Raw genomic sequence first — 25,213 nt, 5'->3', positions numbered from 1 at the left:
ACCTAATGTTGCACTTTTGAACAAATATGTGAATTGAAACTCAGTTATCCTGCCAAATTTGCACTTCTCCAAATTTTGCAACAGATTTCTGTGATTGAAAGACGCACACAGAAATTCATAATTAGTGACAATACCACTAAAATGCATTATATTAGGGAAATTGCATGCAAACATGTATATATATTAGGGAGAATTGCATACAAAAATGCATGTACTAGGAGAAATGTGCACAAAAATGCGTACAAAATTTCATGCAGCCTTTTTAAAATGAAAAACCCTCGATGTTCAGGAAGAAGAGAATTGAAGATTAGAAAAATTCTCAGTGTTTGAAATGAACAGAACTTAGGGCATCAGTTCCTTTGGGTGTGTTTTTGATAAGAAGAAAGAAAAGAAAAAGAAGAAATCGGCATGTGCACTTGAGTTCCTTTCTTCTTGAGAAGCAGCAATCTCCAGGGAGCTTGAAGGAAAGCCCTGAATTGGTAGAGAAAGTGGGGCTGAAGGAAAATGCCCCACACCAGTTACTAACAGAAGGAGGTCTGTGGCATCAGTGAAATGAGGTAGCCATGCAAGGGAAACGTGGGAGGTGGCCCCCGTCTGGACCCTGCTTTTAAGTTCCCAGGGGAATCTGGCCAGCCACTGTTGGAAAGAGTGCAACTGTGCTGCACTGGTCTGTCTGAGCAAAGCAATTCTTCCATTGCTAAGTTCTTTTTAAATTACTTTAAACAGCATAAAAGTGATGTGCATATGCCTAAATATAACCACATAAAAAAATCAGTAAAAAAATAAATTGACAACCCAACCAGGCATCTGGCTCAAACTACACTAACAGGGCTGGCCCAAGACATTTTTCTGCTTGAGGCAAAGGACAAGATGGCTTCCTCACATCCATATAGAGATGCTGACTGGACTGCCAGTTCAATATTACTTCTGCACTATCTTCTACCACACCTGAGGGCAGTAGGCTTGTTTAGGGGAGTGTAGGGCAGGCTGTGTGCTACACACAGCCCTATCCTCCAACATCCTGCAGCATCTGCCACCTGAGGCAGCTGTATTGCTCTGCCTAACAGTAGGGCCAGCCCAGCAGGCAGAAATGAGGACATGGGGCCTTCCCAGTGGTGGTGCCCTGTTTGTGGAAGTCTGTACCAGGAGAGGCTGGCTTGGTGCCCACTCTGATGTCTTTTTGACAACAGGCAAATACTTTTTTATTTTCTGTTGTATTGGTGGTAGGAATGACTGCAGGAATCAGCAGGCCTCAAACACAACTATTCTTTATTCAGCACACACAGAAGGGAGGGCTTAGCAGAAACTCTACCCACTGTTGCTGCTCCCAATTCTACAGGAGCTGCCAAGGTCCAAAAACAATAACTAACCCACAGTACTCCTTAGAATACATAATATTTTCCCAAGCCTCTTGCCTCTCACTTTGGTCCACGCTGTAAGATGGTAGGTAGAACATAACGGACTTTCAGGTGGGGAAAATCACTTTTCAGTGGGAGTGAATTAAGTACTTATAATTCTCTGTGGTGGCGAGTGTGGTTTTCTCTCCCCCTCTTTTCCAAGCCATGGTTTGGCTGTGAGATTGGCAGACTGGCTGCCATTTTGAAAATGGAGCAGAGAAGAAGCGGGAAAGTAACTACATGATTATGTAGCATTGTTCATGTCGCGTAGTTCTCACTTCGTCTCCACTCCATTTTCAAAAGGGCAGCTGGGATGCTGATCTCTCTAGTGAACCACAGCTTAGAGCTTTTAAAAGCTACAAAAGGAGGCAGGGGAAACCCCTGCAAGCCCAGCCCTAGTAAATACAATCCAAATGCTTTTGGCTGTACACTGGCGTCTTCCCCAACCTCATCTGGGATTGCATCCAATAGACGCAAGACCTCACATGTTTCGTGATCACACTGTGCAAGTGAAAAAATGGCACTGAATGCAGCATTCAGGTCCTATGTAACAGCCTTTCCCCTCCTACCTGAGCAGTGTTCCCAATGACAAAGGGTTGGGCTTGAGTGGCTTTCCATAACTAGCAGAAACAGAATGGATTGTGCAAAGTCAGCATTATTTCATTTGTCTAATTTCTGTGGGTTGCAGAATTCTGCTTTCCTTAGATTTTGGAGCCCTGAGCATGCACAGCTCTGGATATGCTTGGGGGGGGGGGGGAGAGGCCCATTTGTTCTTCGACGTTTACTTTAACCACATCCTGAGAAATGGTGTAAGGTTGCCATCTGCTTGCCTCCACCCTTCCGTCACCACACAGCCCTTGAACCTACTTGCTCCACTTGCATTGGCTTAATCATGCTGGTCGTGCAGGATCCGCTCTTTGTTAATGGCTCACTCAAATGGGTGCTGTGCTGGAAGAACAGCTGAGGATTTCATGCATAAGGCGCTCTTCTTACACAGGTTTCCATGCTTCTTGCTCCATTTCTGGCAGGAGCAATGAACGGGCAGTGCCCTGCTTCAAGTGTGCTCCATGACTTTGCCTATCAAGTTGTTTGGTGCCCACTGACAGTAAATTCAGAGCAGTTCCAGGTGTTGCATTATCTGGGAGGAAATAAGAAGCACAAGCAAGGTGTGTTTTCTCTTCTCTGTGTGTCCTTGTAATGTCCAGAGTTCAAATTCTGCATCATTCTTTTGCAGCCGTGTGTGTAAGCTGTCCTGGTATTGGCAGCTTATATATCCAACCATAGGCAGAAATGCAAAGACTGGACATTAGACATTGCAAGGAAATGTGAAGAATAGGAACCACATCCAAAACGACTCTCATCATCATCACTGCAGCTGAAAGTCTGGACCCCCGGCCCTGACAGCTTGGCTTTTTCACAAAGCTCTCCATGTTTTCAGCAACTTCCTTTCCACACCTTCATGCCCAACCCTCTAAATCCTCTGTCAGCAAATCTTTGTCCACAGGTTTGGGGTCCTCCCTGATCAGTCAACTTTCTACTTAACCTGGTGAATAAATTTTGCAGAAAATGTGCACACAGCTCAGTGAACAATGAAATCAGCAGAGATAAACTGTAACTTGGAGAAGCTGCTTGTTTTGATAGTAATTTACCAATGCGGAATGTCAACAGAGTCACATCAACATCAATTCCTTACCTAGTATTATCCCTCTCATTACTAGCTAGCGCCTGTGACAACCACCAAACAGCAAACCCCGGCTGGAGTGTGAGGGTTAGGGGGTCTTCTGGGGTCATTGAATGAGCTTCAATAGGGGTCAAAGGTTACTGTTGTGGGAGTAGTCGAAAATGAGTGGAGGGGTTCGACAGATTGCATCGCTGTATGCCTGAAATGCCCACTTCTGATGACCTGTTCCAAACAATCCCATTGTCTTGTTTAATTATTGCAAATCATTGGGACTGACATTTTTGCAAGAGATCTGGAACATCATGAACACCTTAGAATTTCACACGATCCTCCCATTTTGGAACATGCTTCTTCCTTGCTTCGAGGACAGACTGCCATTAAGACTGAAACACAGATACATTATTATTTTACATTATTATTTAGTACATTATTAGCCGGTTCTTTTTTAACTTCAGCTGACATTTGCTTATATCTCTTCCTCTTAGGTACCGGATGCACAAATCAAGGATGTACAGCCAGTGTGTCAGGATGCGACATCTGTCTCAAGAATTTGGATGGCTTCAAATCACTCCCCAAGAATTTCTCTGCATGAAAGCTCTGCTCCTCTTCAGTATTAGTAAGCAGCAGCATTTTCATATGCGTTTCTTGCTCCCTTTCCCCCCTGTTCCGTTGGTTTTATTAATATTAATAATTATGATTAGTTATTATTATTTTCCAAAGTGAGGAGCTCTGCATTAACGACAGTTATGCCTTAACCTAAAATAGGACCCATAGTCAATTCTCTTCTTTTTCTTCCCACTGATGTTTGTTCTCTTGATACTCTCTTTCCCCCTTTCTTTGCTTCTTTCTGTACATTGCTGTTTCCTTTTTCTTTGCACTCCAGTTCCAGTGGATGGCCTGAAGAATCAGAAGTTCTTTGATGAACTTCGGATGAACTACATAAAGGAACTCGATCGTATCATTGCTTGCAAGAGAAAGAATCCCACATCCTGTTCTCGCCGTTTCTACCAGCTCACCAAGCTCCTTGACTCGGTGCAGCCGGTAAGTTGGGGAAAGGGATGGCTACATGCGTGGAAAGATGGTTCATAACCTTGGGTGTAATCTTGTAGAATCTGCTTAGGCTAAGGTTTCTCCTAAATGCGGGGTGCACAGGGAGAGGGAAACACGAAGACCAACAAATTTGTGAAAACTGCTGGAGTCCATTTTGGAAAGGTCACTGTGACATCACAGTTCTTTCCTCAAACATGCAGTGGTACTATCAAGGAAACAAAGCCCTGTAGGAAATTTGAAGGCTTTCTGCTCTAAACAGCCTGCATACCCCCAAACTCTCAACAGATTATTTCCTACGATTTAGATACTTGTAGTCTGCCACAAATGAAAGGCAGGAGCAAGAAACATTTAGAAAATCAGAGCTGGGAACAAATGTAGTGAAACACTCCCAGGTGGGTTAAGTAAGTGATCTGTGCAGTGCGCTGCAGAAAAACTGAGGAGAGAAGATGTAAAACAAGCAAGCCCCTCTTTGTCAATCCCCCAGCCCCCAAAAGAGTTCAAAAACGGTCAAACACGCACACACAAATGTGGCCCACCAATCTGCATGAAGCTCACCAGCAATGCACTGTGGCCTACCAAGTCCTTGATAAACCTCTCCTCTTCCAGGGCCAGCTTAGCCTGAATATACTATCCAAACTGGTACTCAGGATGTAGAGTGTGTTCAAGCCACTTCCACACTCGGAATGTGCGTCTGTCTTCACCCTTTGTGGAATGGGAGCCCTGGCCCTCCACTTCCACAACATTCTCTACATGGCCCTCCAAGAAAGTGGGTTGCTGCTGATCAGGGCCTCAGTCTCACTGAGAGAGCAGCCACTCAGTCGGACATCCAGCCCTGGACAGGTGTGCGTATCGTACCATGCCAGGAAAGGGGGATGTGCAAACGGGCTCCTTAACACAAACAAGAGATCTTGGAGTCAGATTCACCTTTGAGAAAAGAGTTCCATTCTTCTCAGGCGTTACTTTTTTCTCTCAAGTGTTAATTTGAGAAATGTTAACTCGCTGCAAGTGTGGTCTTTTTAAAAAATTGTACAGTGTCATATCATTCCATCTTCCTCAGAAAGCCCCACCATAGTTTGGCAAGGGAGCACTAAGGGAGATCCAAATTTGAGACGCTTTTGTTCTCTCCAACTGAAAACACACTTCACTAACTTGGTATCTGAGATAATTCCTTTGCGCTGCCCACCCTTTCGGCTGTAAGAATGCCCTTTGAGATATAAAACAGCCAGTTGCAGGGTTCTGCCCTATGCTAGCAGCACACAGGGAGCTGCATGCCTAATCAGTGTCCTTACTGGTGTGTAGGAGCTCTCCACGTGGATTTCCAGAAAACCTATTTTCAAGAATGTCCAGCAGGCATTCATCAGGGGAGGTGGTGTGCAGTTCTGGCAGTAAGCAGGATTAGCCCGTGCGGTCCCACAAACCCCTCCACATATTAATTGAACGCATGAAGAGGTTTGGGTAAAGACCCCTAAAGGAAGACTAGACCGAGAGCTCTACAGACATGGATTCAGATTTAGTCCAACTTAGAGTAGACCCATTGAAATCCATGGGACTTCAGTTTGTCTAACTTACGTCCCATTGATTTTAATGGGTCTGCTCTAAGTAGGACTAAATCTGGATCCAGTGCAAGGGCTGATGCACTTCTCTAGGGCACAGTAAGGGAGCAATCCTATGGCTGCTAGACAGCAGCTAGATGGCCACAGGATATCTTGTTTTCCAGGAACCGACCTCGGAGCCCACACTCCAAGGTTGGTTCCCAGAGAACCAACCTCCCCCCACTTCTGTGCTGCCTCAGCGGCAGAACACCCTGTTCTCCACGCTTGTACGAGGGGTGCGGAGCAGCCAAAAGGGGGCATGTCTGAGGGCGTTCCAGGCGGGGAGGGCGGACATGCCTGTACGACACATCCAGTGTGTCACACAGCAGCCTCCGCCCTCCCGTGGCTAGACAGCTGCAATCAGCTGTCTAGCCGAAAATGCAGGGCAGGAGAAGTGCAGAGGGAACGATCCCCTCCATGCTTCTCCTGCCCTGCAATGGCTAGGCGGTCACCTCCGAGTTCAGACGCAGCCACCTATCTGGACAGGATTGTGCCCTAAGCGAGCTTCAATTTGGGACTGAACTGAAAAGGAGCAAAGCCCATCGACTGGCATTATCAAGGGCTGTGGGGAGATTCATCACCCCGATTGCACCCCTTCACTTTCTCCCACCCATGGCAAGGGCGGCCATTCACTGCTCTGGAAAAGGTAATCATTGCATTTAGGAAGAATATTGCCATTGGGGTAAAACCCATCCACAGATACCAACCAGAAGCCTGTGGAGGGAGAGGTGGAATGGGACTGTTCATATTATTATTGCTGCACTTTTCTGTTAAAGACAAGCAAAGTGACTTCCAAAAAAGAAAAAATGGAATCAAATGTAGAAGTGAATAAAATTTAAATTAATACAGAAAACTGCAGCACTAGAACATCAACATTAATAAAAAATAATTTTTAAATGGCAATGTAAAAGCAGCGGATGGTGTACAAGCAACAGAACATGTATTAAAAGCTAGTTGCAATTCAGAAGTTGTTTTCAGAAGCCATCTAAAAGTGAAAAAAAGTAGGGATGTACGAAAGTCACTTACCTTTGACGAAATTTGCTTTGCGGTGGGGAGGAAGCGCTCCGTCCCTCCCCCCGAAATTCTGGCTGGGGGGGAGGCGCCCCGTCCCTCCCCCCCAAAATTCTGGCTGGGGGGAGGCACCCCGTCCCTCCCCCCCGAAATTCTGGCTGGGGGGGAGGCGCCCCATCCCTCCCGCCGCGAATCCTTGCCGGCCAGGATGCAAATGGTGGCGGCCATAGCCGCCGCCATTTGCGTCCCTGCAGTCAGCTGTGAGAGGCTATGTAAATGAGTGAAAAAAACAAAAAACCCGCGTGTACGCAAATGGGCGCCACCATTTGCGTTCCTTATTTTGGCACGTGTAGTCTACGTAAACATTTACGTAGACTACGGCGAAAATAAGGGGAACGCTATTTGCGTTCCCCTTATTTTCGCCGTAGTCTATGTAAATGTTTATGTAGACTACGCGTGCCAAAATAAGGAACGCAAATGGCAGCGTACGTGCGGGGGTTTTTTTGTTTGTTTTTTTCACTCAGCCGTGATAGGCTATGTAAACATTTACATAGCCTATCACGGTATTTTTTTTTAAATCTAGCTGTGATAGGCTACGTAAATGTTTACGTAGCCTATCACGTTTTGTTTTTTTACTGGAAATGGCGGTGGCAGCAGCAGGTCGGAAGACCGGCCGCCGCCGCCGCTGAACCACCACCGGAGCCGCCGCCACCAGGGACATTCGCACAAGGTAAGTCCCATCCCGGGGGGGGTGGCAGACCGTTTCGGGGGGCCGAATGCGCTGGCATTCAGCCTCCCCGAGTTTCGTGGCGAAATTCTCTGACATCCCTAAAAAAAAGAGACCCTGGCACATGTCCTCATGTAACGATGAGATGGCGCACAGGGCCTCTCAAGGGCCGGGCAGGTTCATGTTGGGGCAGGCAGTTCCGGTGTAGCTTGGTTTTAAGCCTTTCAGGGCACAGAGCTGACAGAAAGGCTGTAGCTCAGTGGTAGAGCAGATGCTTTGCATGGGAATTCCCCATCATCTCCAGGCAGGGCTAGGAAACAATCCTGTCTGACATCCTGGAGAGTTGCTGCCAGTCTGTCAGCAACACTGGGCTAGATGGACCAATGGCCTCACGGTATAAGGCAGCATCCTATGTTCCCGAGCTTCAGGGGGTTGTTTAAGTCAGGAAAATGGCAAGGGGCACAAAGGGTTAATCTCCCTTTCCCCAGTACCACAGCTCCAATCGCGCATCACCGCTAGTTTGTCATTGCTGCAGAGGTGAACAGTGTGCATGTGTGAGAGAGTAAAACGTGACTGCAGTATCAGAGTTTGGGGAGATGCTGTCCACAGTGTAAATCGCCACTCTTCAGTATTTGTTTTCCTAAAGGCCGGATACAGTTTAGACAGGAACAAAAGCCAGGAGCGATTGGTTCAGAAATTAAAGCATTACATGAGGAACGTTCTCCAGACTTTGTCCTCTGTGTTGCACACAGAGCAATACAGGAAAAGTGAAGCCCAGCTTATATTTATAGCAGATAAAGGGATACAATTGTTGCCAGCTGCATCACTATAGTGAGAACTTTCACTCCCCGCCCCCCCGCTTAAAACCCACGCTTGGGAAACAAGCATCTAGCAACAGGCTAAACTAACAGACTGTTCATCTCCCTGACAGCTAACTTGCTATCTGCAGGGAGTCTTTTTTCAATGTGAGGGAGCGTTCAGTCACGTGATTCCTAACCAATGCTCTGTCCAGAAACAGATTTACCATGTAGACCCCCGTTGAAAACAATGGAATGGATCTTTGTCATGCCTCGGGCTGCTTCCAGATGAGTGGCTCCTAGAGCTAATAAGTCATTGTTCATCTGCTGTCAGCTACAAGCAGAATTGCAATCGACTTTACACGCTATCAGGGACACTGCACTTTTTCTGTATGTTCATCCTACTATGTTTCATCCACACCAGTGGGTGTGACATAACTATTGTGGGTGTGATATGGAAAAGTCCGATTCACCTAAGGCACCATTTAGAAAAAATATATATTCCGAACGGTTCTTTAAAAAAAAAATGCCATTTATTTATAAAGTACGTATACATTTAAGTGTGATTGCCCATTACTACTTGTGAAATGCAAAAAAACCCAAAGTGTTAATGTTTGCTTTGGATTGGAAGTGTTTAATTAGAACAAAAAGTCACATTGTAAAAATGGTGGTGACTAGAAAGTTTTTTTTTCTTTTTATTAATTAGCATGATAGTCATACAACACTTTTTCATTTAAGCAATGTTTCACTAATAGTTTAATACTTAAAATATAGCTGAACAAAGCATTTTACTGCTCATTCAAATACTATTTTTTTAATGAACATGGTTATAAAACGGTGCCCACCACAAAGGTTATAGTGCCTGCTGGGCTGTGATACATTCACCTGCCCAGTGCATAATGGTCCCTGTCGAACCATATCTCCACAAAAGACCGGCTGTTGGCGCTAAGGGGCTCTGCATCCCAGCTTGTGCCCTCCTCCAAAAAAAGTCAGGCTTTCTGTGGTAAGAAAAAGAAGCAGCACAGGGAAGACACAGGAGGATTACAAATGTGTCCACCTGAGGGAGGCAGTGAGGGGGAGTGTTGGGGACCAGACTATACCGAGGCTGGGCAGCAGGCACTGGCAGAGCGCGAGGGGCAGGCCATGCCAGGTAAGGGGAATGAGGGAGAGATGTGTAATACCTGTCCCCTGTTCCGGGCCTGTCCAGAGCCAAAGGATGGCTGGGGGAGGCGTGACTCCACCTTCTGGCCTTTGTTTGCTGCTCTGCAATGCCAGGTCTGTTACCCAGAAAACCTCCCTCATCCATGACATGATCCTGGATGAGGGTGCAGACCTGGCATGTATTACGGAGACCTGGCTGGCTGAGGCCGCTGCTCCAACTCCAGAGGCCATGTGCCCAGCTGGATTTTTGTATGCACAGCAGCCGAGGGCTGGGGATCGGGGAGGGAGAATGGTGCTATCTCCCGAGAGTCCTTGGTCTTCACCAGACCCCCTCTCCAGGAGACCAAGGTTGCTGAGTGCATGTACTGGAGGTTGGGCCCGAAGGGCAGTCTGGGGATTCTGCTCATGCACCGCCCACCCCGCTGCACGACTGATTCCCTGGCCAAGGTGGTTGAGGTGGTCTCTGGTGTGCATGTGCAGTCCCTTAACTTATTGGTGCTGGGGGACTTCAATGTACATTCAGAGGCCATCCTCACAGGGGCACCTCGGGACTTCATGGAGACCATGGCCTCCTGGGAGCTGCACCCTATTCCAACTGGGCCCAGCCATGTAGCCGGTCATGCGCTAGACCCTGTGTTTGTTTCTGGAGAAGCGGGGAGTGATCTGAAAGTCGGGGCTATATCCACCACCCCCTTGTCATGGTCAGATCGCTATCTGGTGACGTTGGACTTCTCGGTTCCACAACCCCTCCGCAGGGGTGGAGGACCCATTAAAATGGTCCGCTCCAGGCGTCTTATGGATCCGAATGGATTCCTGAACGCGCTTGGGGATTCTCTGGAGCATGTAAACAGCCACTCAGTCGAGACCCTGGTGGGTGGCTGGAATGCCGCAATCACTGGGGCATTAGATCGGGTGGCTCCGAAACACCCTCTCCCCCTGAACAGGGTTTGAACTGCACCATGGTTCAATCCATGGTTACGAGCCCTGAAACAGGAGGTGAGACGGCTAGAGCGCCAGTGGCGGAAGTCTCGCTCCAAAGACGATCAGACACGGGCTAGAGCTGTATCTTCAGCCTATCACGTGGCAATGAAGGCAGCAAAAAAGGAATACTGTGCTGCCTCTATTGCGTCCGCAGAGTGCTGTCCCAGGAGGCTGTTCCAAGTGGTCCAGAGCCTGGTCAGTCCAGTTGCTCCGGAACCGCTGGAGCATTCTAAGGCCTCCTTTGAGGCCTTGGCAAGGCACTTTGTGGATAAAATTGATCACATCAGGAGTGTTATTCTGTGCGCTGTGGATACAGTTAGCGAGCGAGAGGCTGCCTGTGGCAAACTGGTTTTGTGGGATCGGTTCCAGCTTCTTCCTTCTGATGAAGTGGACAGGGTGCTTTCATCTGTAGAGCTGACCACCTGCTTACTTGAACCTTGCCCATCTTGGCTCATTATGAGCTGCAGAGAGAGACTGGGTGAGGGGATCAGGGTGGTGGTGAACACGTCCCTTGAGGAGGGAGTGATTCCATCAGCCCTCAAGGAGGCAGTGATAAGACCGCTCTTAAAGAAGCCCTCCTTGGATCCCCAAGTTTTGAACAACTTTCACTCAGTCTCAAATCTGCCATTCTTGGGCAAGATCATTGAGTGGGTGGTGGTGATGCAGTTGAAGGCACACTTGGAAGAAGCCAATTATCTAGATCCATTTCAGTCAGGCTTCAGGCCTGCGCATGGGACAGAAACAGCCTTGGTCGCCTTGGTGGATGATATGAGGAGGGCTTTGGATAGGGGTGAATGCTCCTTCCTTGTTCTCTTCAACCTCTCAGTGGCTTTTGATACCGTTGACCATGCTATCCTCCTGGATCGCCTGGAGAGGATGAGCACTGGAGACATCGTATTATGGTGGTTCTGGTCCTTCCTCTCTGACAGGCACCAGAGGGTAGCACTGGGAGAGGAGGTGCCGGACCCGTGGCCGCTCACGTATGGGGCGCCACAGGGTTCCATCCTCTCCCCAATGCTATTTAACAAGTATGTGAAGCTGCCGGGGGCTATCATCAGGAGGTTTGGAGTGTGGTGTCATCAATATGTGGATGACATGCAGCTCTACCTCTCATTCAAATCTTCACTGGGGTTGGCCATGGAATCCCTGTCCAAATGTCTGGAGATGGTGAGTGGCTGGATGGGGAGGAATAAGCTGAAGCTGAATCCTGATAAGACCGAGGTACTTTTGGTGGGAGACAAGAAGAGGCTGGGGGATGTTGACCTGGTGTTGAATGGGGTACGGCTACCCTTGAAAGACCAGGTCCACAGCCTGGGAGTCATTTTAGACTCTCAGCTGTCCATGGAGGCTCAGGTGTCAGCTGTGAGCCGGACAGTGCTGTACCAACTCCATCTGATATGGTGGCTGCGCCCCTACCTTCCTGACCGTCTGCTCCCATTGGTAGTACATGCCCTGGTCTCCAATCGTCCAGACTACTGTAATGCGCTCTACGTGGGGTTACCCTTGAAGATGGTTCGGAAGCTGCAGCTGGTGCAGAATGCGGCGGCTCGACTGATTAAAGGTAGCTGCTGGCGTGATCACATCACTCCGGTGCTGAAGGAGTTGCACTGTTTACCAGTCGTTTTCCGGGCCAAATTCAAAGTGTTGGTTTTGACCTTTGAAACCCTATACGGTTCCAGCCCAGCCTATCTCAAGGAGCGCCTCCAGCAACATCAGACAGGCCACTCAACAAGATCAGCCTCAGATGGCCTTCTCTCTGTCCCATCAGCCAGGATAGCTAGGCTGGTGAGGACAAAGGAGAGGGCCTTCTCTGTGGTGGCCCCCACTCTGTGGAACTCCCTCCCTAGGGAACTCCGCCATGCCCCCTCTTTAATGAGCTTCCACCACACACTGAAAACGTGGTTGTTCAGGCAGGCGTTTGGGGTAGGTTAGGGTATTTTTAAATAATGTATAATTTTACTGTTTCAAATTGTACCATTGTACATCGCCCAGAGTGGCTGGGTGACCGGCCAGATGGGTGATTAAGAAATTAAATAAATAAATGGGTGGGTGGGTGGATGATGTTATGTGGATGAAAGAGGCATGGCCATTCCAAACACGAAGCACCCACTGTGGAACCAGCCTCGCTTAGATCCCAGTCAGCTCAGGGGACTTAGGGCTACACACTTCAGGTAGCCCTAAGTCCCAGGTAACATTAGCCTATTGACCACTTCTCTCCTTGCAAAGCACTTTGGGAGAAATCCATTTACATTGGAGAAATGGCAGGGAGGGGGGCTGGAAGCCCAGGAGGGAGGGACACAGCTTCAAGGGGAAGGGGAGGACTAGGCAGGGGGCAGGTTAAGGAACCCCTTGATACCACTTCTCCATTGCAAAATGCTCCCTTCTGAGAATGCTTTGTGGAGAAGCACCATTGGGCTAATACTACATGCGGCTGGAGAGTGACATAGAAGTGGATCCGTACCTATAACTAGCTTCAGAGCTGGACCCTTAGGGCCTTTCCAGATAGGTGCTGCTGCTGGTCCAGCACCACCAGTACATCGTCCTCCTATCTCTACCCAATGGAAGAGAGAGGGGAGGGCCCTCGCTGTGGAAGAGAGAGCAGTACTGCTGTCTGCTCCTTTAAAAGGGAGAGAGGAAGAGAAAGAGCTGAGAGGAAACAGCTGAACTTCCAAAGAACCAAACTTTTTTTAAAGCCAGAGATGATTAAAATGATGGCCATTGCTGCCAGGGGGGTGGGGGTGGGGGTGGGGGCGGGGGCGGGGAGTAGTCCTGCTGGTTCCCACTGGTTTAAAGGATGTGGGCCAACATTCCACCTCAAAGAAACTCAATAATAAGAATACAACTATAAAAATTCAGACATTGACATTGTGGGAGGGTAAGGGAGACCATTCATACAGCCCCAGTGATGGGCTGGGTGGGCTTACGGAGTTTTAAAAGGGAAAAGAAAAACAGACTACTGCTGCCCAGAACTTTACAATCTAAATTTGACAATGAGGAGGGCGACAGAGAGAGGGGAGGGGGAAAGGGTGTGATGGGTGTAAGCAAACACAGTTACATGCATTTAAGCTTGAGTGGTGAGGATGAAGCCAGAGGCATCATAGCTTCTGATGGTGAGCTGTGTGCCTCTTGTGAAAGGTATTTGCACAAACACATTTCACACAGCACTCACAGGAGCAAGGAATCTCTTTCTTTCTTTTGCCCTAAAAGGTCACCCCAGTCTTTTTAATATTGGGCCCAGATCAGCAGGGGAGGTGCAATGATGGGGACAGTTGCCCTTGTGGGTCTCTGCTTCCCATGCAGCTGTTCGAAGACCCAGAGGTTCCATCCGTTCAAAAGGTGGCAGCCCTGTTTCCCAGCAGCAAATGCTGCACCCTGGATGCCCGTAAAAGAAGCTATCCCCACCACAGAAGCACTGCCCGGAGGAATGAGGTCTAGATCCAGGGGACCGACTGTGCATTTACTTCCATTTGAAACATTAAATTCAACATAAAGTAGAAAATCTGCTAGAGCTACCAGTTGTTCCCGTGATGCCTCGCTGCCACCTAGCGGTTCCCGAGAGAGGAGGCACCTGTGTGTGTGTCTTGCCACAGCCCACAGGAAAGTTTGTCGGGCAAGAAATGGACTCACCTTTGAAGACAAACGCTCGTCACCTCCTCTTCTCTCTTTCTCTTCCCAGATTGCCAGAGAGCTGCATCAGTTTACATTTGACCTCTTGGTTAAGTCCCACATGGTCAGCGTGGACTACCCAGAAATGATGGCCGAGATCATCTCGGTGCAAGTCCCCAAGATCCTGTCTGGGAAAGTGAAGCCCATCTACTTCCACACACAGTGATGGAGGGAGGCCTCCCAGCCAAGGCTCAGCTGCCGTCGCCTGCCTGTTATCTCTGCACTACTGCACTGCAGTGCCTTGGAATACTGTATGCCACGAAGACATGCAGTAATGACAACTACCTGCTGGGGTTCCTCTCGGTTTCGCTTTTTCCCTCGTTCCTGGGCTCCCCTTCAAGTGGAGTTACCCACCCTGGCGTTTGCCTGTTTTGAATCGCTCATGATGTGTATGGACCCCTGGTCCCGTCCCCCACCCCCTGCTTTCTTTTTTCTTTTTGGTGTTGTGGCACAGCGCCAAGCAGCGCTTGTTTTGTTCTTGCACTTGTGCATTTGCCACAGTGGCCTTCATGGCCTTGCGCCACTGTGGGGAGCATTAGATTTGGAAACACATGCGACGCGTACATCTCCCTTGGGTTATCCCTGTTGCTGTTAATTTCATTCTGTTTTAAAAAACAAACTCAAGACGACAAGCAGGTTATTAAAATTAAATACTGGGGTTGGGGAAAACCTCATATTGGGACTGGGTGATTTTTCTTACTGTTTTCAGCAGTTCTGTCTTTGGGGTTTTCAACTGGGTCACCCATCTCTCTAAGATGCAAAAGAAATTCTATAGTGTGTCCGAAAGCAGGAAGTGAGAGATGTAAATCCTGTACTCAAAATCAGACAGAAAGAATGTAGTAAAATAAATACGATTGGAAGGAAGGCAGGAAGGCATGTTGTCACAGCTGTGGGCATCACACATGCTCAGCTCCCACAAGAGCGTGCCTGTGCAAAGTGGGCCATATTTCTGCATGTAAAGAATCCCCGTCCCCATTCCTGCTCTGACTATGCACGGAGAGCCATCATGTTCCTACTGCCCAGACGATTGACAGGGCCATCAGCCCACTGGCTCAAACATACCCGCAGTGCAGTGCATCATCCTGCCTCAATCGCTATGCTGGTAGATTTGCATCTCCACTTGCTTTGGAGGTGCCTACAGTAGCTTTTACTTAACACAAAGTGCCCAATCCATATGGTGGTTCTTGTGTTCATAAAAATGACACAAAACATTAAGAAGGGCTGGAGGTACTTCTCATCTTCTCAATGCCCTGAAGATTACAGGGGGCTGTTTTACAAGGGTTTTTTTTTCCTTCTGTGGACCATGAGCCAAAACTAAAAACTTGCCCAATGAATGTGAACACATTCCAGTTTTGAGCATTTTCTTTTTCATGTCATGAAAGATGCTCTCCTCTCGAGAATGCAGCCCTTTGGTTCTTGGTGCTGTCCATCCAACAGTCCATCTAGTGTTCTTCTTGCCTGCACCGCCAGCCTCTGATGCCTCCTCTTAGCTCTGCCTCCCACATAACGTAGGTCACCAGAGGCATCTAAAGATCTTCTTGTGTGACTTGTTATTTCTGAATGTGGCAGATGAAGGTCCCAGAAGCAAAGCAAAACAGGAACTCTGGGCCTTTGGACCTGCTGAGAAACTGCACAGAACATTGGTCCCAGCCCACTCCATTGGGGCAGATATTTTTTAATGACATCTAGTTCCTTGTGCATTATTGTACATTGTAAAGGGAGCATGTACGGGGGCCCTTTTCTTTCCTGTGATTTCTGTTAGACATCAGTAGAGACTGGTATTCACCAAAAGGATCATGGAACTAAGCCCCAGAAGTTTTCTTTGTTGTGAAAAGGCATCCCTCTCTCTCATCAAGCTGCACTAGAATCCGTTCAGTCGCTGACCACAGAATCTCACAGGTTGGCACAAAAGGATTCTAAGCTGCCATCTTTGAATGGTCAGAAATATTTCAGAAAGAAATAAATGTGAGTAGTTTTGTTGAAGAAAAATCATTGATTTGGGTCATGCCTTCAGACAGCTCAATTGAATGTGTGAAAGGTTCTCATAAAAATGCCATCCATTATTGTCTCCCCCCCCCATGAGTTCTCTCTTCTAAGCTCATTCTGCCATCTCTTGAGTATAACAGAACAGAAAATACTAGCAATTTTTTGGCCTATTTGATTTCTATAAAGTTGGATGAGATTTGGGATATGCCATCCCACAATCTCCAGGAACTGATAATTTATTAAACTTTAGGATTTGAAGATAGCTTGCCGTGAGTTTAAAGCTTGCTCATCCCCACCAGTTTTGATCGGCCTCTTCTGTTTGGTGGTAATCTGCCAATTTATGTAGCTTTGCTGGATATTGTGTACCAGGAGAAGAAATAGCTCAGTGTTCAAATCTATGCTTTATAGAGATGCCTTGTTAAAATAATCACTGCCCCCAAAACCCACCCCCAGCCCCACTGCAGTGACATGATTTGGCTGAGACTTCTCAGTGATGTCAGCCATTGTGTTGCTGAATTACATTTGGGAGGTGTTTTTTTAATGTTCATACTGTTTAGGAGCTGCACTTTTGGAAGGAACAGTTGGCTCAAAAACTTTACCGTGACTTCTGCACCATGGGGGGGTTTCATATAGTAATGCTGAGAAAGCTGCGAGAGAATTGGCTTGTCCCAGTCATGCTCTGGCTGCCTCAAGAGATGGTAGATAACTTGGAAGTGGCAATGCAGCACTTTTTCCCTGAAGGTTATGTCTCACTTTGGATACTTGGTGTGGAACAGCCATTTCCTGCATTCAGCAGAGCTGGTTAGAATGTCTTTCCACTCTGAAGTACCCACATCTTTAAATCTGATGTAGATTTACTGTTTTTCATGCCAATACTGTGTGGGGCACCCTCTGCTTGTGCAGACCTCCGTACGTGCATTGGAGCCCATGAGGATCTTTGCATCATGACTGTGTTTGGAAGAGTTTCTTAAAGATCCTTTCAAACACACCTTATAATGAATACCATGTAAATATTGGAGTGGGTGGGAATGGTGGTTGGGGGGGGGGACTGAAGTATTTACTTTCTTTGGTTTATTTACAGTGTGCTGCTGCTGCAGTAAAATAAAAAGAAGCTTGAGAAATACCAAAAGCATTGACAATGTCTTAGCCATCAATCCTTATTTTTATTATGCATTTTATGCATTATAATTATTATGCATTTTTTTAAAAATGTGTACTTGCACTTGAGTACATTCTGTTCTGCCATGTAAAACTTGCCCTCCTTAATACAACACAGGTAGTTTAGTTGTTTCATTTGCTAATTCTGTTTCTCCCCTTAAACTCAAGGGGTTGTAAACAGATTGGTGTCTCCTCTTCTCCACTCATCTTCTGACAGAATGGTGAAGGGGTGGGGGAGGAAGTATGCCCAGCATTTTTTATGCAGTTTCATGCCTGGTTAAGCAGAATGTAGCCTGTATTTGTTAGATCATGGCAAACATGGGTGTACATCACATTTCCCCCACCCCCAACATATTCAAATGCTCTTTTTCACGTGCCTCTTAACTAGGCACAATCCCATGTCTTTAGAGGCACACATCACACCTCCTTCACACTTGATTGTGTTTACTGGGACATACCAATGTGTGCATAATAAATGTGTAAAGTGTTAATTGTCCCTTAACTCTGTTCTTTTTCTGATCCATGTTCAAAATCTCCTTTGGCTTTGTGAAAGCAAAGTGAGGATGTTGTTTAAAGGAAATTCCCATTGAATTTTTGCTGATTGGTTAGAAACAAAGAAAGGACTCCAGCAATTGGCTGTTGTTGGCAGTACAGCATTGATGACAGCATCCCTACCGCAGAGTTGTTGGAGTGAGGGGGCCTGGTTAAGGATTCCAGGCTTTCTGCACTAAAAGATGCCTTATATGTTATTTATACCCTTCCCTCCTTTTCTTTGTATTCTGCCCGAAATTACCACAGGAGTTCCCAGGAGTCACCCTTTGTATGAAGCACCTTGTGAAGCTTAAGCTATTTGTGTTGTTCACTTGCAGCAGTTTTTACCCAAAGAATGTGTTGGTAGTGTTATTACCAAAGACTGGTTGTTTAAAATTGAAAAAGATTTCAGACTTTGTTTCTCTACAATGCTGTTGAACAGCGCTAGGGAAAATGGGCTCACTATGTAGAGGAAAGCTCATTTTTCTCTTTTCTGCCCTGGTATGTTTGAAATGTGATTGTACTAGTGTGTTCACTGGCATGCTGAACTCAGTTGCCAAGCTTGATACATTTAGAGCTGCAGAAGGTCTCTACTGTGGGAGGGATTGCACACTGCTTAAAGGAACATGATTTGCACTACAGAGGTAGCAGAGAGAAGGTCCCATTTACGCTCCCATTCGATAGCACAAAAGCTTCTCTATGCAGGCGACAAGTGTTTATAGTGTGTGGGGGGGAGTTTTGTTACTGTGTAGTATGTTGGTTTCTACAGCACATCCTCATTTTGGGATGCATACAGCAGATGGAAGGCAAGAGAGTATGTGCTACTTTAATAACCAACTCACCTAACATTCCCCCCCCCCCTTCACTCTGCAACCTTCACATTTGCATGTGAGAACACTGCACCTTGAAGCAGAACAAAAGATGCCTTGATTGAATGGACTGGGGGGCTGCAGCAGGGAGACTCCACTGGCCCTGTGTCTTTCTTGCTGAAAGAGGAGCAATCCTGGGCTTTAGTTAGTTTAGACCTGCAGTGGTACAAGAAAGGTTTCTGATGCCAGAGGGTGGGCAAGGGAGCACAATCAGCTGTACTGTTGTTCAGCAGCTGCATCAGAAAACTCAAGTGCAGATCTTTCTGTCTAGCTTCCCAGTTTCAGAGGGTGTCATTTCCTATCCCCACCCCTTTGCACTATCTGTGTAGGAAGCAGAGGACACTTGGAGGAGCCCCCGCTCTCCTCACGGGCTTGAGTGGCTGCCTTTGCCTGTGCTGCGTTCCCCATGGGAGGCCCCGGGACTGCAGTCATTTTCCTCAGGCTTCACAGTGCCACCCTGAAGCCAGCATCCTGTCCTGTGGAGCAGTGTCAATTACAATGGGTGGTTTGGGAGAGGTTCTGCAAAAATTGTGGCACTTTTTTAAACAAAAAAAAGAGTTTTATTTGTTAATCTGTTTATGCATTTCTTTAAAAAAAAAAACACAAACGAGGTCTTCATATATAGAGAGGGTTTTTTGTTATTTGTTACATGGGGAAATCAGAGTGGGTGGGCTGCTAGGCCACAATAGTTGGGGGGGGGGCAGTAAATGGAATTGTAGTGTTCCATTGTCTTAATGCAGCCAAATAAGCTTGTGAAGCTAGCAAAATATCAAAACCAGCGGGACAGCTGAAATGTATTACAGTTTAGTAATGGGGGGGGGGGGTGTTCGCAGCTTTGAAGGACACCAGAGAGGCTGTTTAAAACCAATAAATGAATAAAAGTCAGTTTCTCTTGCTCTGTCTCCTGCCAGCCCTCACCAAATGCATGCCAGCCCCATAATCACTCTTCGTCATGACCTTCAGTGTTCATACAGGAGGAACTGTGGCTTCTTTCAGCCAGTTGCCTTTACGTAATTGTGTCAAAACAAGATCTAAAGGTTTTCCTGCTAAAGCCAGTGGGGAACCGGGTGTTGACTTCATAGGGGCTGGCATTAGCTATCTTCAGGCAAAACACAGAAACACACCCATTGATGGAGAAGTTGGGTGAAACTCACCAGGAACAGCACCTGTGCAGGTGTTCTTGAAATAAAATGAACGAGACTCGCACAAGAAATGTTCCCTAGTGAATTGTACCCTTCAAAAACAAAGCACTCCATTCAAAAGGCAGAGTTGCAAAAACTACCCAACTCAGAGATTCAGATGATTTCTGATACGAAGAAGTGGGGAGAGGTAGTTAAACAGAGCATAGTACGAAGAAAGATAAAGACAAACATACAAGCTTTTGTTTCTGACTTTAGTCCATGGTTGGTTTCAAGGGAGGGTGACCAGCCATCACTGGACAACAGGGCAAATTTCATGCTGTAATTCAGTTCCCCTTTTTTTGTAATCTTGGATTCTATTGTTGCTTCAAATACAATAAAAAGGCAAAACTTTGATTGTTGGAATATACTTGTGTACATTTGGCTGTGTGTTTTTCATTTTTTCCTCCAGGCATTTGGAAAATGACTTCTACTGACAGGGGATGGGGGACCTAATCACTTCCTGTGCCACCTAATGAGGATGAAACTTTATAAATGTCAAGACATTTTGTTGTCGAAATCAAAGAAGAAAATGGCATCTGTGGTATGCATCCTCATTCACACAGACACATAGCTTGTGTGTTGTCACATATAACCACCAATGGGTCTAAACGGGCCTTTAACCAGAGGTATGTTGTGCACACAGCAGATTTATGCACTCATACCAGAGTGAGGAATCACTGCTCTTAAAATGGAGAAATTCACTCAAACGTTCCTTAAAAGTCCAAAAACAAGAGTTTTTTGGTTACAGATTTTTATACTCAAAACACACGCATGCACATGCATCACAGACCCAACCCCTAGCACAGAGGCCAGTATACTTGCCCTAATAGTATGCTAGATGGAGAAGGATGAATATTGCCAATTAAGGAAGGGAAGGTGGTGCCATAGAGAAATGACAGATCAAGAGATTAGAAGGCAATGCAACCAAGTAGGCTCAGGTGCTGGTGATAATGGTGAGCCTAGAGATGTGAAGGCACGGGAAAAGCAACTTGTTTTTCCCAAGGACCTTTTTCCCAAAAAATTGAACAGCTTTGGATTATTAAATATTTTCTTTTAGAATTTAAGATAACATCTATATTGTTACCCATCCTTTACTCCCTGCAAAATGATTTCTAAAAGCTATGTAATAACACTTTTGTAGAAAGACTAGAGATGTGAAATGTCTGGAAATAATGAAGCCATGGGGGGAAATGTTTTTTTTTTTTAATCCTCTCTGAAAAATTACCAGCATAGTTCGTTCTTTCATTCCTTATTAAAATTACTGATCTAAAGTATATTTTACTGATAGACATTTATGCTCAGTTTCCCAACGTGTGAGTAGAGTCACCATTGTGCATTCATGACAGTCCAGGTTTTATTCTATAGAGTCCTGTGTTTCTGATGCTGTAGCAGTCATTTAATGTAGTTCGAATCTATTCAGACAATAATTACAAATTTACTGAGTTTGCATTTAAAAGTTTTAAAATATAATGATAATATTATGAACATGCTAAATTTTACATAAAATAACTTTAGGAATAGAAAGGCTGCTTTATGTTCCCAAAGCGGCCCTCCCCAGCCTGTTGCCCTCTGGATGTTTTGGACTACAGTGCCCAGCATTCCTGGCCATTGGCCATGCTGCCTGAGGCTGATGGGAGCTGAAGTCCAAAATATCTGGAGGGCACCAGGTTGGGGAAGGCTGTCTTAAAGCAACAAAGTGACTTTAGAGCTGTAAAGAGTGCTAAAAAAATATTCCTTATTTTTCCCCAAATTTCTCCCCCCCATGTGTTTTTTTTCCCCCATGGCCTTAGATTTCCAGAAATTTTACATCTCTAGGTGAGTCATGGGTCAGAAATTGATCAATTTAGGCGGCAAGGAAAAGAAATGCAGGAATGGCTATAGTTACCTGGCTTCAGAGGAACCCTAAGAGCATCACTAACTAGTTGGTTGCCAAAAAGTTATAAAAATGTTGTAAGCACAGACTAGCCTCCAATTTCTCAGTTTTAGTTCCAAATGTAAAAATGGGCTATAAGCTTCAAGTCGGTTAGGCACAATTGAGCACTCTGTTTGTGCAAAAGGCACTGAAGGACAATACATCTAATGGTGTTCTGATACAACTAGTATTCACAGTGATGATGGAGAGACCAAACAGAGATTAAACTGTTATTAGGCATTCTGGAACTATTCCAGTTTAATCAAAAATAGATTCAGGTGGACAACCTGGTCAGTGGAGCTTCTCCTTGAAGTTTCCAGTGAAAGAGATTGTGCATTCCACTTGAGACACTTCAATAGCCACTTCCAGTACACTAAGCTCACTTGGACTCAAAGACAGCAACTTATATGGTGGTTGCAGATCACCTGCATGTCCTCACTGGTCAAAGTGCACTCCCGCATTTATGGAACCCAGCTATGGGACTCAGGTGCCAGAGGGGAGCAGAGAATTGTGCTTGCAAAGACTTAAAAGGAACAATAATAAAACCAGTCAGACCCCAGGTTAATATCAGAGCTGAGACATACCAGCATGTGGAATGCTCAAGCAGAAAGAATGACCATCAACTGCCCAAACCCCCAAGACAGTTATAGAGTTAAAAGGGGGGGGGGATAGAAAGAGCTCAATAGCTCAGAGGCTGGGCTCAGGATGGGTCAAAACAAAGGGAACAATAGTTTGGTTCCAGTGATGGAATAGAAAGCTCATGGAGGTTCCTTTTTCCTTGACTAATATACATTTGGCTGAGATGAGAATGAAGTGGCCATCTCCAGGACAACTTTCCTCACTAGCCAACTGATGTTCCAAATTTTCAAGTCTGCACATCTGTCTCCTTAGCCAAACTGTCAGTGCCAGGAAATATACCACTATACTTGCCTGCAGTGCTAGTATCACCACAGTGGAGTGAAGGGCAATAGATAGGATGCTGGACAAGCTGGAACTCCAGCCAAGAAGTGTTTCCCACCATCTGGAATCGGTTGCAATCTTCATAGTGGCCACAATTTGGGCAATTTCCTGATTAGCATGCCAAATCTCTAGGGCTATGTTGTCTCCTGTATCTTTCAATTTAATTAATTTCTGTTGAAGGGGGCGGGGGGAGAGATGCGTTTTCAAGGTAGACAGCCTAAAACTAAGGAGGTAGGAGAGACCTCCTTACAGAGAAAGGGCTACACTGTCATGTGCTGCACTGTCAACACAGGTACCAAAAAATGGAAAACATATCAAGGGATGTGCAAAAGTCACTTACCTTTTCGAAGGGGTGATTCGTGGGGGGGGGGGGAGGCGCTCTGCACCTCCCCCCGAAATCCTAACCTGGCCAGCTCCACTACGCAGCAACTCCGCAGAGCCACCAGCTGGGTGCATTCACAGGCGTGCGGAGCCTGCAGACGCAAATGGTGGCAGTTACGGCAGCCACCATTTGCGTTCCTATTTTTTTATCACGGCAAAAAAATGGGTGCAAATGGCATAGCGGCTGCCATTTGCACTCCTGTCTTTCACCGTGATAGGCTACGTAAATATTTACGTAGACTATCACGGCAAAAAAATGGGCACAAATGGTGGTGGCTACAGCGGCCACCATTTGCGTTCCCTTTTTTTCCCGTGATAGGCTATGTAAATATTTACGTAGCCTATCACGGCCTCCGCAAGGATGCAAATGGCATCCCTGCGTTAGCCGTGATAGGCTACCTAAGTATTTACGTAGCCTATCACGGCAAAAATGGGGAAGCGAATGGCGGTGGTGGGGCAGGGGGTCTTCGTTCCACCACGGATTTCGGGGGGGGGCGAATGCCACTGAGATCCATGGCGGAATCCTCTGACATCCCTAAACATATCCCACAACTGAAATACTGCAAAAACATCTATTATAAGGAAGCATAGGGTGAATAATAATTCTGTTAATTATTGACTAGCACTTGGAGGAGCAAGTTGGGCATCCCCTTCACGTGCTGTGTGCCGCTATCCCGATTAGAGCCATGAGTGGCACACAAAGGGTTGCCTCCTTTACACATTGCACACTATCCCCATTGGGCTGGTAAGTAGCATGCAAAAGGAAGGGACTCAGTTGGAACTTGTAGGCAGGGATGTCGGAGAAATCCGCAATGAGTTCTAATTTCTAGGAAACTGTCCTGCAGATTTTGCAGTCCACTGCCTTGTTCTGAGTCACACGGATTCTGCACACATAAGAACATAAGACGAGCCCTGCTGGATCAGACCAAGAGTCCATCTAGTCCAGCTTTCTGTTCACACAGTGGCCAACCAGCTGTTAACCAGGAACCCACAAGCAGGACATAAATGCAATAGCACCCTTCCGCCCATGGTCCCAGCAATTGGTGTACATAGGCTTACTGCCTCTGATACTAGAGGCAGCATAGAGACATCAGGACTAGTAGCCATTGATAGCCTTTTCCTCCAGAAATTTGTCTAGCCCCCTTTTAAAGCCATCCAAGTTGGTGGCCATCAGTACATCCTGTGGTAGCGAATTCCATAGTTTAAATATGTGCTATGTGAAGAAGTACTTCCTTTTATCTGTCCTGAATCTCCTACCACTCAGCTTCATGGGATGACCCTGGGTTCTAGTATTTTGAGAGAGGGAGAAAAAATTCCTCCCTATCCACATTCTCCACACCATGCATAATTTTGTACACCTCTATCACATCACCCCTTACCCTCCTTTTTCCCAAGCTAAAAAATCCCAGCTGTTACAGCCTTCTCTCATAGGGGAGATGCTCAAGCACAGTCACAAGAAGTTTCCTCTTTTGAAGTCACATGTGACTGTGCTGGACTTCCTGACCAATTTTCCACTTAATTGTATATTAAATCTAATAGCACTGTGGTCACTGTTTCCAATTGGTTCAACATTTACATCTCATACTTGCAGACCATTTTTTTTCACTTCTGGAGGAATTTGCACTAATTTGCATTAGCACAAATCCACATTTGCGCAAGAGCACGTTACCACTAGTGCACTAATGCACTAATACACGTTAGTTAATACACATTAGTACTAACATGCATTAGTGCACAGAAGGAACTTTTGGTAAAAACAAATTGATTCCATGAATGCCTGGATGATGGAACAAAAACAACACCTGACTATCTGCAGAACATCCCTACTTGTAGGATCTCTTGCATGCACCAGCCGAGTGTGCAGCTGGCTTTGCTCCTGCAAATCGTGCATCGTGCCCTGGATGCTCCTGCAAGCACTGGCTGAGTCCCATCCCTTCATGAGCCACTCACCACTCTAATCTGTGATCAGAAATAGCAAGGCAATTCCCCTTCACACTGCTCACCCCTTGTTATTTTTCATCACAGATCTGACATAACAAAGGGATTCTTACTCCCCAGTAGCCTCAGGGGGTTAGGGTGCATGGCTTGGGAAAGGGAGTCTGGCCCCAGGTCTCCACAGGCCAGATGGAGCACCTCCATGGGCTGGAATAGGCTCATGGGTCAGATGTTCTC

The 25,213-nt window shown here is 46.4% G+C and overlaps 1 protein-coding gene across 1 annotated transcript in view; it reads left to right on the top strand.

Moving 5' to 3' along the window:
- AR (androgen receptor) overlaps positions 1-20,140 on the top strand; it is a 297,520-nt gene extending 277,380 nt beyond the window's left edge. Inside the window, exons 6-8 of the mRNA XM_084814267.1 lie at positions 3,564-3,694; positions 3,962-4,119; positions 14,074-20,140. Coding sequence (XP_084670393.1) covers positions 3,564-3,694; positions 3,962-4,119; positions 14,074-14,229 — 445 coding nt within the window. The 3' untranslated portion in view covers positions 14,230-20,140. The remainder of the gene's footprint in view (positions 1-3,563; positions 3,695-3,961; positions 4,120-14,073) is intronic.
- The last annotated feature ends 5,073 nt before the right edge of the window (positions 20,141-25,213 follow it).

This window comes from Heloderma suspectum, chromosome 9, assembly GCF_057233095.1.
Source record: "Heloderma suspectum isolate Gila_16-S chromosome 9, 16-S_ref, whole genome shotgun sequence".
Taxonomy (NCBI): Eukaryota; Metazoa; Chordata; class Lepidosauria; order Squamata; family Helodermatidae; genus Heloderma; species Heloderma suspectum.
Note: the sequence above shows the minus strand (reverse complement) of the source record. Positions and strands in the feature narration are given on the sequence as shown.